The following is a 19,034-nucleotide window of genomic DNA, read 5'->3' on the forward strand; positions in this document are numbered from 1 at the left end:
TCTTTGCTCATCCAACATTGACTACCATTTCTATATTATTACAGAAGAATTACATAACAGAGCTTAGCTGTTTTATAGTGTACAACTCAAGTTGATTATTGGTATACATCTGCAGTCAGTCTTTATTTCAGTATTTCATTAGAGATTGTTTGGGGATTGTTTCAGGAACGTACAATTCTGACTTGAGGGGGAAACTTGGCTTGTGAATTTTAGACTAAACATTTTCTTAAGTACAAAATTCAACTGCATTTAGCTTGAGTGTTTTTAATTTAAAGATGGCCAAAACCATAATAATCTCATGGTTTGATGTCTATGATACACAGCATGCAAGTTAAAACATTAAGTCCAAATAATCACATTCTGCAAGCAACTAGCTTTAAATAACTCATTCCTCATGGTACTTTCAAAAAGGCATTTTTAAAACCAACCCAGATATGTACTTGTGAAACAGGTATTTGGTATTTGCATATGTTTCTGGTTTTTAGATTTTTGCCTTTTTTCTTTACATTTTTTTTTTTTTAGTGAAAAAGCTTATTTGTGAATCAGTTTTTCATTCCTTTTGCTTTTTTTTTTTTTTTTTTTTTTTTTTTTTCCTGCAGCATGACTTTGGAGTTAGACCTGCTACATTTCTGGATTTCTGGGCAGGGGTATCATATTGACATACTCATGACTTCTGTGTTTGCAGTCTCAGACAAAAAAGTGGAACATGTTAGCCTCTGCATTTATATTGTGATGAGAGACTACAACATATACATGACTTTTCTAAATAATGACTAATTGTTGTTCTAAACAACAACAACAAAAACAACCTGAATTTGTATTTCATTATCTGATTTCTTATGCTTAACGTGTTTTTCTGAAGATCATGTTTTTATCATTTGTAATTAGCTCTTTGGCCAGGCAAACGAATATAGACTTCTTTATAATTATTTAGATAATCTGAACATAATATATGTTAGAGGTATCAATGCCCTGTTAATGTTTCGCTTATTGCAAATATACCATCAGTTACAATGTAAAAGTATCACTAAAAGGTAATTTTTTTCTTCCTTTGTTTGACTTCCTTTTAGGGATAAAAGGTAAGGGAAAGAACATAATGTAAATCAACATAATTCTATTAATTCCTAAGCACTGTAAAATAAGAGTACTGCATATTGATGTTGTGTTTTTTATTTCTGTGTTTGAGAGTCATAAATTGTCCTGTGGTATAGTTGTGATTGAAAACTATGAGCCTAGAAACTTTTTGTTTGTTTTGCCAAATAGAGGCTAAGTGATCCTGAAAAGTATAGTGTACAAAAGTGTACTTTTGTAATTGTTTTTCTTGTTTTGAATGTGAATAGGAGAAAGTTTGAGAGCCACTGATCCCAACTGATAGAACAGTCAGGACTCTCTAAGAACAGTCTTAGTTTTGTATCCGTGTCCTTTTCATATGAAAGTAAAGACAAGATGCAAGAGATGTGATTTAATTAGGCCTCAATTTTATTAGCTTAGCCATCTGGGAATTACTGGCATAAATTTGTACAGTGCAGGTCAAGATCCTTTCCTTAATCGTTTCCTTCTGCTGAAGGTTGCTATCAGTCCCCCATTTCCACACAGCTGGTCCCCAGCCCATTATTGGGACCCCACTCTATTCTTTTAATCCAAAGGATAGAGGCCTGGAAAAGAGATCATCACTTTACTGTACTTCAGACATTAACCCCAAACAAAATTCCTAGCTTTTTTAAGAGTCACTTTCTCTTAACTTCACTTTCAGGCTTTTAATCCAGCTTTAAGATGAGGTCTGAAGTGGAAGGATAGAGTTTTATGTTCCTTATTTCTGCACTTGTGGCAGAAGGTATGCTAGAGCTAAATAAAAATCAAAGTATGCACATTGATTCAAGGTGTTGCCTCAAAAAGAGGCACTAGTTCTTTTTCTTTTTCAACTTCTGCTGGTCTACCTACATGTCTTCAGGTTCTGAAGCAGAATTTTAGACTTTTTGGGCAGTGAAGAAAATACTGAATGAGCTGTCTTAGTACAACTTTATTTTTGTAGAGAATTTTGGTATTTTTTGAGCAAAATATTACCTATATAAGAGAAAGGTAGTGCTACCTATTAAATCAGAACTGTTTATAACCCCCTATTTTTAAGCTCCTTTAGAAAATCTAGAAAGATGTTCGGGGAGCAAAATACATCAGCTACCTGGGAAGGAGAAAGTTGTGTAGATAATCAATTTCTCTTCTGTTTTGTGACTTTATTTATAGAAAATCAAAGTAATCTTCATCAATTAACTTTGCCTTTTCCACAAAATCTGAAGTGATTTTGTTCTTAAGTAGCATGCTCCTTGTCATGTACTTTCATGGGATAAATACTGATGCAAGAATTGAACTGATTGCAATAAAAGGAATTGGACCTGATGATCCTTGTGGTCCCTTCCAATTTAGGATATTCTGTGATTCTGAAAAGCATTTTTTTACTTCTGAATTTGAATAATTTACTTGATATATCAGTACCCAAAGCCTGTTTAAATCAAGTAGTGTTTCATTCACTGTTGAAAAAATAGTTAATGTTGATTGTCAGGAGCCATGGGGTTTACATCTGTACATCATAAATTTCACTATCATCTGCTCCTTTTTCTACTTAAAAAGGAAAAAAAAAAGCCCCCTGCTTAAAATGGAGGGGGGAAAAAAAGTCAAAGAAAAAGCCTTTGAAGGCATTGGAGTCTTTTGTTTGATGTGTGGAACAAGATTAATAAAAACGTGCCACTACATTAGCTTTTAAATAGCTAGCATGAGACAGTGCTGCTGTCTATACTCACCACAACTTTAATTTATGTAGATAACATGTTTTAGACACATGATTGTCTTAGCATTGTGTTAGGGCTGTTTCTTGGGGAACATCACAGGTTTGTATGTTTATCTTCTGTGTAAGGACAATTAACTGGGCAATGCCAAAACACAATAGGCTTTGATATTTTAAAGAATAAGAGGAAAGTATTTCACATTCTCAGCTGGTTTACAGATGTGTAAGCTTTGTAGTCCATTTTTTTGGTCCAGCATGGCATTGTGACAATTCCTCCAACATGCCTAAAACAGATAAATATTGGAAGAGAAATTACCTTTAAAATGCTAAAGATTTATTCTGACTTTATATTAATATAAATCAGAAATGGTTTCTCTTACTGTACTTGAAGAAACTGCAAAAGTAACAGGATCTACCTTGACTTACTGAAGGAAAACACCAGAAACAAATACTTATTTAAATTTCAGATCATTTTAAACATCCTTTTTATTAAACAGTGCATTCTCAAATTAATCTTAGAATTGTACTGAAATAGAAAATCTACGTGCATATTAAGTGATTTTCATGTAGTTAATGTGCAACTTGTTTGAATACCATTCTTTAGGTGCTACCAGTGCAAATTGCTAAGTCATAGCAATATTTGTTAGGTTTAAACTGTAAGAGAAAGCTCCATAAAATGGTAGTGTACTGGTACCAAATTCTTTGGAGGTTGGGAAAGAAGTGATTGGAAAACAAATTATCTCTGCAAGTATCGGGTTGTTTTCCTGTATAGATGAAATATGCAGTATGATATGGTACAACAAACATGTCTATTCAACTTTCCGAGAAAAAAATAATAAGAGAACTCATTCTGTACCTTTAAGCTTATGGTGCATTTCTCTTTAATACAATTTTGAAGGCTAAACATCCGGGACAATGTGGAAATGATCAAGGTCCGTAAACAGCTGGTTGAGAAAAGCAATGCACTTTCAGCAATGGAAGGAAAACTTCTCCAGCTTCAAGAGGTAATTAGGATTTGGTCAGTAACATTCCGTTACTCTCATCACATACGCATGCGTAAATGGAAAATAAATATGCATGGTTCTTGATTCAAAGTCAGCACTGAATACAAGAAAATGAAACGCACGATCCATTACACCCAAACTAGTTCAGATGTGTAGGGTTCTTTATTCTTTTAACTTCTTTCAGAATTTTCTAGCAGGTCTTGAAGATAGTTATCTGCAAAAGTATCCCAGGTAGATTTGGGTTAGATTATGTCCTCAGTTGTTTGGCTGTCTAAAGAGATGCCTGATCCTTTACAAAGAGGGCTTTGATTTAATTATAAATTAATTATTTGATCTAAACATACTCCTGATTCCCTAAGGAAGGGGTACCATAACCCATTTGAGATTTGGCTGTTCAGAGTTCAGAGCTTAGGACTTGTATTCATAAATTCATGGAAACTATTTTAGAGGGTTACTTTAAGTGAGAGGTGTTCTTTATCACCAGATTTATTTAAAAAAAAAAAAAAAAGTCACCAGAACATGCAACTGCATGGCAGATTATGCATCGGTTTTATTGATACAGCGCTTTTCTGCTTTGTCCCATACGTAATGGGAGAACGATGTATGTTTGCATATAAAGGCAGTACAATAACAACCACAGAGTTCCTGTGAGTAACAATCCTGCATGCAACTGAGCTGAATAAAGTATCTCAGCCTTATGAAGTGGAAGCACAAGATGTCCTTGTTATTTGCAAGATGTACGATTGTATCTGAGATTGTTATAATGTAATTCAGTGGAAACAAGTTACATTTTTCTTACTGTTACTGTAAATTGCTATTTCTTTTTCTTTACTAATGGTTCTTTGACTGCTGTTTATGGATCCACAATTTCTTTGTACTTGCGATTCAAGGGAAAATTAAAATTCGAAGTAGGAAACTATAAGAATTTAAGTGACTTTTTAAAAGTTAAGTAAATTTTGAATGGAAACTGCTTAGTTACTGGTATATGATACAGAATTAATTAAATAAATAAGATTAGATAACAAATAGTGTGGTTATATCTCCCTAGCAGCATTTCATAGCAGTTGTAAAAAAAACAAGAAAGAAATTTTTCATGCCTAATGCAATTCTAAGATATTGAGGCAGGAATATCACACTTAAAATAAAGGCCTTTATTTATTTTAAAATAATTACAGTATGTATCCTAACCTTGGTCACACTCCTGCCCAAGAAGAACTCAAGAAGACTATTTGTGTGCCTTCCTTACTCTTTCTGGATTGGAGGCTGCCTACAGTTCCACATTTGTCTCAATTGTACCTTAGCCTCCTATTTTAAACCTTCCTGTCCATACCTTCTGTGCTCTATTGCTATGTTCTACGGTTTTAAGTTCTATGGCTTCTTTGTTCTTTTTTTTTATTTTTATTTTTTTCTGCAAAGAACTCTTTTTGCCAGTTCCTGCTTCTTCCTGTCTGTGATAAACAAGACTTCTGTCATGTGATTTTTTGCTCCCTTCCTCTTTTCCTGTCTTTCTGCTTCTACCTCTGCGCTTCTTTCCCCCCAGTCTAATATCTCCTTTGCCAAAGCAGTTCTTCTGTTAGTAGTTTCAATCTATTTTTACACAGAACTATGAACTATGTAGAATGTAAACTCCAAGGGAGGGCAGGTTTCACATAACTTTTTGTGTTCTTAAATAGAAAATGATATGTAAACTGGTCCATTCTAAATCACTTGCGACTTCTTGATAATATACAGCGAACAGCAAGTTCTTGTGCCTCTCTTGGCAGCAGCTGAATAGAAACAGATGCCTGAGATTCAAACTGGTATTTGAAGACATTGTTTCTAATATTCACAGTGAAAGCTGCATTTTTGGAAAGAATGAGAGTGTTCTATCTCATCATATTTTTACAAGATAACGGATACAACGGTTTTCCCATTTCCAGTCATTTGAGTGTTTGAAATGTGCATCTACTAAACACAAATAACTGTAAAATCTAAAATTTCTACTTTAGATGTCACTTAAATGCTTATTGACAGAGCACTGTTTTTGTTTGTTTTATGTTACAATTTTCGTGACTGTTGAGTTCATTATTGTTTACTTTGGCTTGTACCAGTTGAAACATTTATAATGCCTCTGTTTGCCATTAAACTTGAGTCAGCCCAAAAGTTGTGAAACCGTGGAATGATAAGAGCCTATAATCTTGTTCCATTTAATGATATTTAAAATGATCTTTCAGGAGCAAACATTTACAGGCTTGTTTTGTTGTTCAAGAATTTTAATGTAGCCAGTTAAATGAATGAATTTTGGAATCTGCATTGAAGAACAAAGGACCCCGAAACTATTTGGATTAAATATTTGATTCCATTGTCATATTTATAAAATTACAGGCTGAACATTCCAGGATTTCATGATTTGTCATATGAGATATGCTAGTCTATGCCACTAAATTTGTAAATACTGTGAAGAGTTAGTTCTCGTGGATAACCAGTACAAATATTTCACAAATGTAATAGCATTTGTGTTCATTTGTGCAGTATTTCTAAAAGGTATATTTTCATTTTCGGTAAAGGAGCTATTTCATGTTGAGGCATATTTCCCTTAGAAACACAGTTTTAGACTAGAAACCTTAAACTACAATCATCAACCCATTTGTTGCTGTGGCCTGAGTCTTTGGATATTTTAAGGGAGAATGGATAGAAAACAATTTTGGCATGATGGAAAAAAGAGTTGAAAGAACAATCAGGTATAGAAAAACTTAAGAAAGAATGTACTGGGGCATGAAGGAAAGGGGAGTTATGGTTCCCCTAAAGTTCACGAAGAAATCCATGAGGAGAGTTGCAGAGATACTGAAGGACTGGAAGGAAGCTGAAGCAAGGAGATTTTACAGGAGGACATTTCTAGGACTGTTAATGAGAAGTTTCAATAATATAAATCCCTCGAGGACTGACCGGGAGAGCTTGAGGATCAGTTAGAAGGTGAAATCAAGACCTTGATTTTTGAATGTGTTTTCATCTGTTTGGGAAATCAAGGAAAGAGATAAGGGTGAAATGGTCTTGGCAGCTTTGCCAAGATGTGGGATTTTTTTTCTTCATGTAGTGGGTTGAAATGATACAAGTTATTAAAATGGAAAAGAACTTGTGAAAAAAATGAAGTTGAGAGATGGGGAAGAAAAGATGAGTTCACTTGAACAGTTGGAAAGGTTAGAGACTGCAAGGCTTGTGATTTCAAGGGGGAAATGAAGAAATTTGTACAGAAATGAAGGAAGTGTAAGACTGACTTTTAAGGTGCCATTTTTTGAAGTTACTGAAATACAGTTTACAGCAAGAGGAGCACTGAAGAAAGGATGAGAAAAATTAATAAGTAATATACATCACTATCTCTCTGAAATAAGACTGGTAATATTACTCTCGGTAAGATTTTTCTTATGGAGAAATGAGATCTGAGGGGCTGAAGATCAAGTTGGTGACTGGGTTTTCTGTAGTTTAGTGTGCTTTTTTCTACAGTGTTTATACTTCATATGAACCTGAACAATTTTCACGGGATTCACATGAAGTTTCTCCATGTAATTACCTCCTAGGAATGTTATAAGGAAATCACGAAGCTAATGTTTTTTTTTTCTGTCTACAATCATTAAATGTTATCTATACTCATACATCTATTGGACATATAAATTGCCATATAATCACTTTATTAAACAGGAGATTGGCTTTTAGGCTGTTTTTTTCAAGTCATACTTAGAATGTGTTTTACATTGAATTTCTTAATGAGGCATTATTAAAGCATTGCAAAATGCAGACAGTATAATATTAACTAATATTCTGGAAATGGGGGTTCAATCAGCATCCTCCATTTAATATTAAAATTGGTTAAATGTGCCTTAATATAATCCATTGAAGTAAATTAAAATGTAAAAGAAATCATAATTCCCTTATTAATTACTGCTAGCAGGAAAATACAGCCTAGCGTGTTAGGATTATGAAAAAATTAGATATCTACAGCTAAGGGTTAACAGAGCTGTGGCAAGTTCTGTGATTAACATAACTGTGGTCAACATTCATTTCTGCTTGCTACTGCAGTGTTTTTGGTCAGCATGTCTAACCACTGTAACCACAGCAAAATCTTTTAATTGCTTAACAGATGTATTTCTTGGTCCTTTTCATTATGACTGAACTGAGGGTTTAACGTTCATGAGAGTAACAAGAATGCCACCTTCTCCTGGCCATGTGTAATGAAATTTTTTTTTCGATTGCTTAGTCAAGAGTGTCTCCTGTTGACCACATTGGGAATATCTGTTAACTGCTGCCAGGAAAGATCACTGATAGCTTATGCAACGTTGTAATATTCTACTAAGAGTGATCTTCTCCCCTGCCCACTCCACTCCCTCATCCCAATTTTTCTTTTTCTTTTCATAGAACCAAAGGAACCTGAAGGCTAGCCATGATGCTTTAATAGCAAAAGGTGATGAGCTAAATCTACAGCTTAAAGAAGAGCGGTTGAAGAGCCTGAATCTTGAAAAAGAATTGCAAGCAGTGACTATTTCTAAGCAAAGGACAGAGGAGGTGAGATTGTATCCAAGAGAGCTAGAATCTGCTTTAGGTACTACGTATAGATAAGGGAAAATGTTATCTAAATTAAGGATGGGATGGGTATCTTTTTATTACTGATATGTGAATAGACCTTTCAAACATGTTTAGAAGACTCACTTGAACATACACACTGTTTTCCCATTAAAGAGAAAATCCTGTGGTTGCTGCTTGTGTTTCATAGAATCATGAACCATACCTGGCCCCCACACTACATGAGCATTCCACCCCTGTTTAGATAATGCTTGAGGAAGAGCATAGGATTTCACATACTAAACAAGTAGTGTGTTAAGCAGAAGCAATCTTAATACTTGATTTATTGATCATATTTTGCTGTTTTTGTAGTGTTATTTCAACTGATTTAGTCATGGTAAAGCATAGTATTACATCTTACATGATAGTTCAAATCAGTCATTTCTATTTCTTTTTCTAGTGGATTCCGGAGGCAAGTATCATCACCAACAGTCACTCAGATACAGGGCCAAAAACCAAGTGTTTTATTCCTCGTTCTATTCTGTATATAAGGAGAGTGTGTACAGACTTACTTGTTTTTTCTTATATTTTGTAGCAACTTTAGTTTTACCACTAGGTTTACCTGTATTGAATGCATTTTAAATGAATCAAGCTAATACAAGCCTAACCTAATTATAGCGTAATCTTTGCACTATTGTAATGCATATCAGGTATATCTTCTGTCTTTAAAAACATATCTTTCTTTATTGTATGTTTTGAAAATAAGGGCTTGTTGCCTGTGTGTGGTCAATAAAAACAATGTTTACATATTGCAGCCATTAATGAGCAAAATTGAATTAAGTATTTTTAATTCCTTTTTTTTTTTTCACATAAGACAATATAATTATATACTCTTTTTCCTCAGTTCACATACATTAGTCTCAACTTCATATATGTTACGTGAAAAAGCCTGTCTTGGCCAAATTATATAATGTGATGAAAAAGTGTTATTTTGCAGCTTCTAAGAGACTGTTACATAAAAAGAACAAATAAAAGTCTTCTTGAGAATGCTTACGAAGTATTAATTAATCATCTTTATAAATTCATTATAATTTTATATTTGCTATTTGTTTACTATTTTTTGTGCTTGAAATTTTCTTCATTTTAGTTACAAGAAAGAATAAATGATCTGGAAAAAGAGAAGGAACTCTTGAGGGAAAACTATGATAAGCTGTATAACAGGTAAATATTGAAATGTAAATCTTTAAATGTTTTCTTTAAATGTAAAATGGGATTTTGTGTTCTGTTTAGTTCTTCATAGGCTGGGTACATATGCATGTGCATATGCATGTTGAGTGTATACGTGTACACATTCAAATATATTCATACTATAATTCCTATTATCAATAAGCGTATATGGAAAATTTAAAGATGTTTTGCCTGTATTTCACCTCTTCTGTTGAAATGGAGCAGCTCCCATTGTTGCTCTAATACTCTTGAGATAGTACATCACTTAGAAAAAAAAAATTCTAATTAAAATGTAAGTAGGAATAGCGTTTTTTTGAAAATGAAGCCAAGAAGTTACTTTGTGAATTTCTAATAGTGTTTTGGTTTTTTTTTTTGTGGGGGACGGGAGTCCTGTTGATAGAAGGATAAATCTAGGAGAGACAAACTTCTTCAGTATTAATTTATTTTATTTTATTTAGGAAAGAGGGGTTGTTTGACCTGTTTGTGTAAGTTCTTCCAGTACTTCTGAGTGGATCTAAAGTCTGATATTTGACATCTTCTTCTATGTTTATTTTTGAGAGGTAGTTTGTTTGATTTAGTAATGGTTACCATTTTGCTTATGCTGGTTCTGCTCAGAGTTTTTGCATAGGTTAATGTAATCTTTTTCGAAGATTCCTATACATAATAAATAGTATTGGTGTAACTGCTGCTTATAGTGAAAATGGAAGTGCGTTGACAGATGAGATTCAGAAATTCCCCGGTACAAAAAAATGAATTAAATTAATATGCTTGTTCTAATCAACTATCAAGGAAATAATGACCTTGAAAATGACCTTTTTGTATATTTTAAAACAATGTGGCCTCTTATACTGAAGAGGGTTAGAAATTTCCTAGAAATTTAACTATGAAAGTAGGTCAGAAAGCTTGAATTATTTTTTTCATGTCAAAATTTCTCCTCTTAATCTTTGTTTGGTTTGTCAGTGTGATGTCTCAAAAAACAAAAAGAAACAAACAAAAAAAACAACAAACAAACAAAAAAAACAGTAAACACAATATGAGCGATATCAAATGTTGTTTATGGGATTCTTATATTTATTATACTTTCTGTACTTTCTATTGTGAAATTAAACATTATATTAGCAAAAAAATACGAGTACAGGTAGCTTAAATTATTTTAAAAATATGAGCTGCAACAACTGTATAAACACAGTATTTATGTTGTGTATAGGGGAGGTTGGTCAGTTGTCCCTTGCTTAAGTTTCTTATAGATTCCTCCAAAGTTTGATGTTATAATACCATGATTTTTCTCCTATATCGTTACACAAAGAAATAATTCATACTAAATATATCAATTATAATCCTGTCTTGAATTGTTCTGTTCTTTTTAAATTATAGTGAGATAATTTATAAGGATGTTTAAATAAGTAATTTAATATGATTCTCTCATAACCCAGTGATCCTCAATATGGCTTTTTTTCCCCTAAAATTTTCTTATCATATACTCTATTTAAACTTGATTTATGCTTTATCATTCCATGGTGGCATATAGACAACAAGAAATTAGAAAGAGAATCAGATCATTTTGTTTTGTCTACTGTTTAATGGCCAGCTTTTTCTGTTTCCCATTTGAACAACATGAGCTTACTGCAGCCTACCTGTTGCTAGCAGTGGATAGGCCAGTGTCTGCAGGTGACAGATTAACTTTTTTTTTTTCCTGAGGAAAGGAAAAGGCATAAACCCTTTCCTTGAGAATGGAAATTCCCTTCAAAGTTGATGGGAATTTTGCCAGTCAAGGCTGAGAATTGGATCTGAAAAGTTTACAAAGAACAAGTACGAATTTGTCAGTTGACTCTTATTATGTAGTCAGTATCCAAGAAAACAATTCGTTTGGATAAAAGATTTGGAGGAATTGTTTTCATATGACCTTGTAATGCAAATCTAGCAATGCTTAAACTCCCTCCAAAGGAAATGGTGCCAGATGTGGTTGACCATTTATAGTTACCCAGATGTCTCTGACTCCAGTGAAATACAGTAAATGTGAAAGAAATTCCACATGAATTCAAGTAAAAGTAATCTTAAAATTTGAAGGAGAAAAGAGGCAGGAGTGGACTTGATTCAATCTGTTAAAAGCATTTTCAATATATAGGTTTGGATAAAACCTGTTGCCTAAACTGTTCTTCATTTAAGTATCTAAACTCTGAATTACTATCATAACAGCTGTTAATGATGTTTCTGCCATTGTTGTTTGGTTGTTTTTCTTAAACTGTACACATTTTTAAATGTGTAGCTGCATGTGAAATAATTTTGCCTAAAGGTAGTGAATGCACATACAACTAGACATCATGGTAATTACAGTTTGAAAACTTTTTCAGGAATATGAAATGTGAAAACTAAGTGTATTTTTTATCTTGTCATACAAAGATTTATTCTTTCCTTCTCGGAGCCAATCCAACTTTGAAGAATGTTAAGTCTAAGCAACTGTAGAGCACGCAGTCTCTTCTGTAGCAATGCAGTATTATCAATGTGATTGTGGGTTCAATGCATTACATTTGCTGCATTATCTTCAAAATTATGGCACAGCAGAGTGAAATATATGTTACTGTAGGACCTAGAAGCATTGGTTAAGTTCATGCTGTAAAAGATACATTATCACCTTATAAGGTGGTATGTGCTTACAGAACTGTATAAATAGATTAGACCAGATACAGGATGAGAAAAAGAAAATTCAGAGAGATGGGACTGTTTTTATGAAGATTTCAAATCAAGAATATAAACTCTTACCAAATATGTCAGAGTCAAGAATTCATGCTAGAATATTTTTTCTTTAATCTGCAGGTCATTCTTCAAATATATTAGGTATAAATTCACTTTTAGATACTTAAAACCACTTTATATAATCATAGTCATCAAAACAGGCAGTTCTCTTCAGTCAGCATGTACAGTGTACCATCTATTTGGGCCATCTCTTCTACCCTATTTCTTTCCTTCTTTCTTGTGTGGCTTGTGTGTGTGTGTGTGTGTGGCTTTTGTTATATGGACATCTGGGATAGATAGATGGATAGATAGGTATGTATCAGAAGATGTACAAAAATCAAAGTTACTTCTTTAATCAGTGACCTTCACCAACGTATGTAGTCGAGGGACTGACTCATTCATTAACAATACGCTACCATTTTTGATTTTTCAGGAAATGCAGGAGTGAATAAACTGGTTTGTGACTGGTTAAGATGAAGGATATATTCCAGTCATTAAGAATGCAACTAGTGAATAATAATAATTTGAAGACCATAGTACTCACTGTATAAATTATAGGAAAACACATTGCATTGCTTTGTCTTTTTACCTACTGGGAATTGTACTGTAAATTATTTAATGTTCTTACTTTTATTTCAAACTGAGTTGCACATTTTGTTGTGGTTTCAGCAGTTCTGATTCTGTGTCCATGCCATCCGTTCTGTACTCAGATTGGTAGTTTACAAGTAAATAATGTGTTACAGGAAAAATAGTTACTCTAATTTCTTTACCCAAATCCGTTTTTTATTTCTTAAAGTGGGAGAAAGATTTCTTATGTGCTTCTTAATCAGTATCAGAATTGTTGTTTTACAGTATGAGAAAACTGTTGTCACTTTGTGGTCAATGTTTCTTTGAACAGGCAGCTGACTTTAGGCTCTGCATCTTTCACAGATTTAAAAGAAATCAGGTGGGTGATCCCAGTTCTCTGCATTAAGAGGTTTTGTATGCGGAAAGAATGGTTTTGTCAGTTGTCAGTTGCTGAGGTTTGGAGTTGTGGATTACTCTGGGATATGCATCTGAATTCCTTTTCTAGTCCCACAAATGTTGCATGCTGCCAACTTTTCTGACTTTGGAGCTCTAAATTAAGGCCAGTTCCTTTGCTCATCCCACAAACTCTTTCATGTTTTTTAACCGCAGCCTGAGAAAGGCGCCTTGGTTTCAACAGCAGCAGACCAGCATATGTTTACTTAATTCCTAAGACATGATGACAGTGGTCTCTGTGCCACTAAAAGCTTTCTTCTTTATTATTTTCTGTTGAAGTTGATCTCTAAAAGTTTTTCACATGCCACATGTTTTATTGCAGTGTCTTCAGTGTGACCCACGAACAGCAATGGAAATTAAAGGAAGAGCAACTGAAACTGCGAATTGCTAAACTAGAAAGTGCTATCAAATCTGATTTAGCAGACAAAAATGAAATCCTTGACAAGATCAAAGTAGAAAGAGGTACAATTCTGAAATAATTATCATTTTCTTATGATGTGAGTTTCTCCAATGTTGGAGTTTGGGTATATTCCACAGAAAAGTGTGGTTCATTTGGTGGTAGTGATTTCAAAGCTGTCCTTTGTGAGTACAATGAATAATGTGCTTAAGTAATGACTAGTCATTAAGTACAAAAACTGACCCACTACAGGTTATGTGCTGAATGAAGATCCTATAATTCCAGTTGCATTAGTTCTTCAACTGTTGGGTGAATTTTTACCCTTTATTCTGTATTTTTCCTTTTGTCTAAATTACAAGTTCTTACAGACAGAAGACCGTCTGACAGTCCCTTTCAAATTTTATGCTGCTACTCTAATCTCACTTATTGCACAAAGGTACATGAAACCTGTATAGGCACCTGAAGATGATTAATTGCCTTTCAACTTTGTGAATTCAGTTTTGTTTTGTTTTGGTATTTTCAGTGTACACACATTTTTACTTACAGCTGTAAACATATACAATAGTATAGTTTTGTTCTAATCTTCCCAACAGATAATTTCGTATGTGTTTTTCCCATGGTGTAGAACAACTTCTCAGGGAAAGTTCAGCACCTTGCCATCTTTTTTTATCTCTATACTGTGATATACTGTGCCACCAAAAAAAATTACATGAAGAGCGCAGGCAGGAAGTAAACTAAATATTTTTGTGGTTGTTTCTTCAAATGTGTATTTTTGAAAGGTAGCATGCTTCCGTGAACAATTTAATAGAATGAAGTGGGTAGACATGTAAGTAATTATTATGATTATGATTCAAGTTCAGCATGTGTTTAAGATTAAGATTCTAACTAGTTCTACTGACTTCAAATACCAGATAAAATATTCAAATATCTTACTGGATTACAACAAGAATTTGCAAAAATTAGCCCTAAGTTGTCTTAATGGACAAATACTTACTGTCTGTCAGTAAAAAATGACATGTGAAATAAGAGTAAAAAATATATTGCACTCTCTAGGTAGTGTTTGTCCATAAAACCTAAGAACAAACAAACAAAAAACACTCCACACCCTTCAGCATAAATACAGTTCCGGTTTTATTCCATGGGCTAACCAAGAAGGCAATCCTAGGCAAGAAGGGGTTTGAGAGTTTGGCCCGTTTTGGTTGAAAGAGCTGTTGAAATTACCGCATTTGGTTTTTAGAAACTGCATCAGGAAGTTTCTCTTCCCAGGTTCCCAAAGGACACCCTATCTGTGATCAACTCGGCAGAATGCAGCTCTTCATCTGTCTTGTTTTTAGAGAGCATTCCCTGCTGGCTTCCTGATCTCACCCACAGAATCTGTTTATGTCCTTATGACTTCATACTTCAGCTGGATTAATCAGAATAGATAGCCCCATTGTTACACTGAAAATCTTGTTTAATAATGCACCCGACACATACAGCTACAATCCAGTATTTTATTGTTAGTGTAACAGAAATCTTGATGGTTGGTCTACTCTGGTTATCACAAAAGCAGAAGAATAATAATGCAGTTAGAGTACTGCTGTACAGAAAAAAAAGTCTCAATAATAATATAATTGGATTGTAACACGTGTGGCCACTTCCTACATTTTTGTTCCCTCTCCAAGTTATACTTACTTCTGTATTGCTCTTCTGGATTTAACAGTGAGTAGATTTGGATTACTGGAGAGGATAACACCTTAAGTCATCAGTCTGTGGAGTCCTCCTTTGGGAGGAATATGATGATGATGATGTTGCTAGGATTGACTTTGGGTCACTTTGCTGGGATACTTCTACACCTCACTTTTTCCCTTATTGTTATACAGCTTCACGTTACCTCTGAATTTGTAATATATAGTGAGTGCCCTTTATGCACATCATATGCTATTATTTTGTTGTGTTTAACCTAAAACCAGTGTTGTCCAGCTTCAAGTCTGCATTTTTTAGCTGAGCGTGATTCAACAGCTGGAAAGTCATCTGCTGCATGAAATTAATGCATATTATTTTTTTCTGGGTGTTTTCTAGAAGCTCTGATAAAGCTAGTTTCCTTTTTAGAGAAATTACAGTTTTGAAGTTGACTTCTTAAGCAGCAAGTGTGAATCGATGTTAAAAATATCTACAAAAGCTTCACTGTGGTTGATCTGAGAAAAAGAGTGGACTGAGCTTTCTGCTTGTGTTGGAAAATTCAGGAGATGAGATAGGAGTACCTGAAGGGGGGTATCTTGTCTCCTCATTCCTGGTAAAAGTGCCAGCTCAGATCTCAGTTTATATTGCAGGGATAAAAAGCAACATCAGCATGAGGAACCCTTTTTCTGTACACCCTACCCCACCATGGGGAAGAAAAAGATGTAGGTCTTCTGGGTGTATTATTTGGAATGGAAGAGTTGACAAGACTCAAGAGCTGATAGGTGTTTCACAATCTTCTATCAAAGTCTTCCTCCTCTCCCTCGCAACTCTCACCCCTCTGCCCTTCCCTCCCCAGCAAAACGAAGAAAAAAATCTCAAGGCTTACTTTGTTTTCTTCTTTGCTTTTAAATTTGTAGCCCTTAAAGTTTCTTGCTATATTTTCTTCAGTTCAGTTGTACAAATACATTACATTTTCCTCATGACTGCAGAGAATTAAAACCTTACTGGTTGGTATGTATTTGAATTGAAAGTGACTCTTCTGGAGTCTCAACAGATATATGAGTAAGGCTACTGTGTGTAGGAGCAATGGCATTACAGATGATTCATTTCCAGTGAAGATGTCATTTATATATAAACTCTGCAAAATTAAAACTAACCTGATGTCAGTTTTAGAAACATTCCCAAACCCTTGAGACTAAAATCTCAGCCACCTGTGTTTTACTGAGTTCAATCCTCAAAACTGAAAAGCTATTCTGTAGAAAGTAGCAAAGTTGTGCATTATGCCCTGAGGGTCAACAGAAAAGATTCCAGCATTAAAATGATACTGTGCACTATTCTGTTGAAAGCAGTAGAATATATTCTCAACTTCGTATGTAGTGTTCTACCCATCAAATCCCACTAGAGCAGATGGGAATTAGAAAACCTAATACTTGCAATTCAGGTTGACAGTTAACATTTGTATCATTCTGACCTAGAATATGAATTCACAGTATTTAAGTGCATTGCATAAGAATACAGCTTTGGGACTTTGAAAAAAAGCACAGAAAAAATAAGAAAAACGTTGTCAAGAGAATAAGGAGTTTGGCTGGGGGAGGAGAGTGGATAGGAGAGAGTACATTTGTTCCAAAGAAAGTTCAGTGCTTTTGAGGTGAACTTGCTTTTAAAACTTTTCCGTGTGGAAGAAAGTAAGTTTTAACTACATTTTTTGGTCTAATCCTTGATTATTCTTTTCCTCTCGTGAGACAAATTTCTCCTCGAGGCTCTTGAGATGTCGCTGTGGAAGCAGCTAGGCATTAGTGAGAAGTCTCTTCAACTTTCAACTGAGAAGTTTAATGGTGTTTAGTCGTTCAGGCTGACAAGTTTTGCTATCTTCTATGTTCTTTCCCCACACCTGCCCCAGAAGCAGAAACCCAGAGAAGTCATACTTTGAGTGTAGATTTTTGATGCTGTAGGCTCAGTTTTAATGGAAGAATGCTTTGTTGTTTTTTTTTTCATCTATACATATCTATCAGGTCAAAGACCATGTTCCTATCCCCCTCCTCCTGTTGGTTAATACTAAAGATTTCCCTGTAAAAAATAGATGAGATTCTCTATTTTTCAATTAAGTTTTTACACATAAGATAATATGAAAAGGTAAGCTTATAATTTTTATGATTATGTTGAATTAAGCAGAATATTTTGTTATTTCTCTATGTTAGACCAAAAGGAAAAGCTGATGCAAGAGAACAAAGACCTGCAGACATGCTATCTGGAAAATAAGCAACAACTAGATGAACTGAAAAATCACATGAAATGTTTGACCAAGGTGAAATCTCTCTCTCTTTTTTTTTTTCCTATGTTTCATGCATAGTGTAAGTAGTTCTTGAAAGTAAAAGAATACAGAAATACAACTGCATCGTTTTATTCATGATATCAAGCACAGTGTCATGTATAGTGAGAATCTTGTTACTCTGAATATAATTCTTCAATATTCCTTCACATCTGGTATCACCTTTTCATTGAGTATTTCTGTTTCAGGAAAGCGATGTTGATGCGACAGAACTCAATGAAGCTCTCTTGCTTATAAAGGTAACTTAGAAAGAATTTATATATATATATGTATATGTATATATATGTATATATATATAAGCTCTTGGTTTATTATTAGTTGTTTTCTACACAGTTCTTTGGATTTTCAAGAGCTGGATTATTTTGTAGTAGTTCATGCTTCAAGCATGTGTATTTCTCATTTTTCAGCTACAGTGAAGCAGAAAAGAAGATAAAAAAAAAAAAAAGCAGAAGGGAAGATAAAAAAAATAATAAATTGACAGGATGAAATGTAGAGTTATGTACATAATTCATTATAACATCAAAAGTGAATTAAACCTGATTCATAAGCATCATTTAAAAAAAAAAAAAACAACAACGAAAAAAAACAAACCTTGCTTTCTCAATCAGTTATCACACCATCTAGTTCTTCCTGTAATGTTGATAAGAAAAACATGTTTGTTTTTTAATTCTCTAAGCATAAGAGAACATACTCTAAGCCTGTAATCTCTGAATATGTTAGAGCAACCTCTCAGTTAACTACTTAGCAACCTCTCTGCATTTGCTAAAACAGAAATAGAAAGTTTCCAGTAAACGTTTTTTTTTTGTTTTTTCTTTTTTTTCTCTTGCATGTAAGATGTAGTTTTATTCTTTACATAAAAATTGAAAATGAAGTCAGGGGAGGAAGAAATGTGTGCTTTAAGCTTCCACTATTCTGATGACTTGCATTTAATTTTTCATAAACGTGTTTTTACCATAATTTGCAGTAATTTTACTATCAGTAGGAGAGTCTCTATGCTACTTTATGCTACTTAAATGTAACTCTATAATGATAATGAAAAAAAGTAAAGAAAAAAAAATCAAAATTAAAACCCAAGTATTAGTAACAGAAGTAATGTAGACTTGGGAATAATTCAAGTTCGGATCATTCAGTAAAGCAGGTTTATTAATTATATAAAAGATAAATATATTAAGGATTTCTTATTTTTAATGGATTGGAAGAGTGATTGCTTCTGAATATTTCATACATTTGAATTGGTTCCTAATGACCATGAGATTACATTAATAAATGCAAGTCGGACAGCTATGGGTCTATGTCATTCCTATTTGTTGTTATCTTGTGCTCAAAGTTTGCAAAGTTGTGCTTACTCTT

General features: G+C 33.8%; 1 protein-coding gene across 11 annotated transcripts in view; it reads left to right on the forward strand.

The window, feature by feature from the left end:
- Positions 1-19,034, forward strand: part of RPGRIP1L (RPGRIP1 like) — a 74,974-nt gene that overhangs the window by 13,809 nt on the left and 42,131 nt on the right. For 8 of the 11 annotated variants that reach the window (XM_072043746.1, XM_038185312.2, XM_072043748.1 and 5 more), the window contains exons 7-12: positions 3,678-3,783; positions 8,173-8,319; positions 9,464-9,537; positions 13,619-13,758; positions 17,554-17,660; positions 17,873-17,923. In XM_072043746.1, coding sequence (XP_071899847.1) covers positions 3,678-3,783; positions 8,173-8,319; positions 9,464-9,537; positions 13,619-13,758; positions 17,554-17,660; positions 17,873-17,923 — 625 coding nt within the window. The other 3 variants (XM_072043752.1, XM_038185317.2, XM_038185316.2) reach the window with 3 other exon arrangements.

Source organism: Anas platyrhynchos, chromosome 12, assembly GCF_047663525.1.
Source record: "Anas platyrhynchos isolate ZD024472 breed Pekin duck chromosome 12, IASCAAS_PekinDuck_T2T, whole genome shotgun sequence".
Taxonomy (NCBI): Eukaryota; Metazoa; Chordata; class Aves; order Anseriformes; family Anatidae; genus Anas; species Anas platyrhynchos.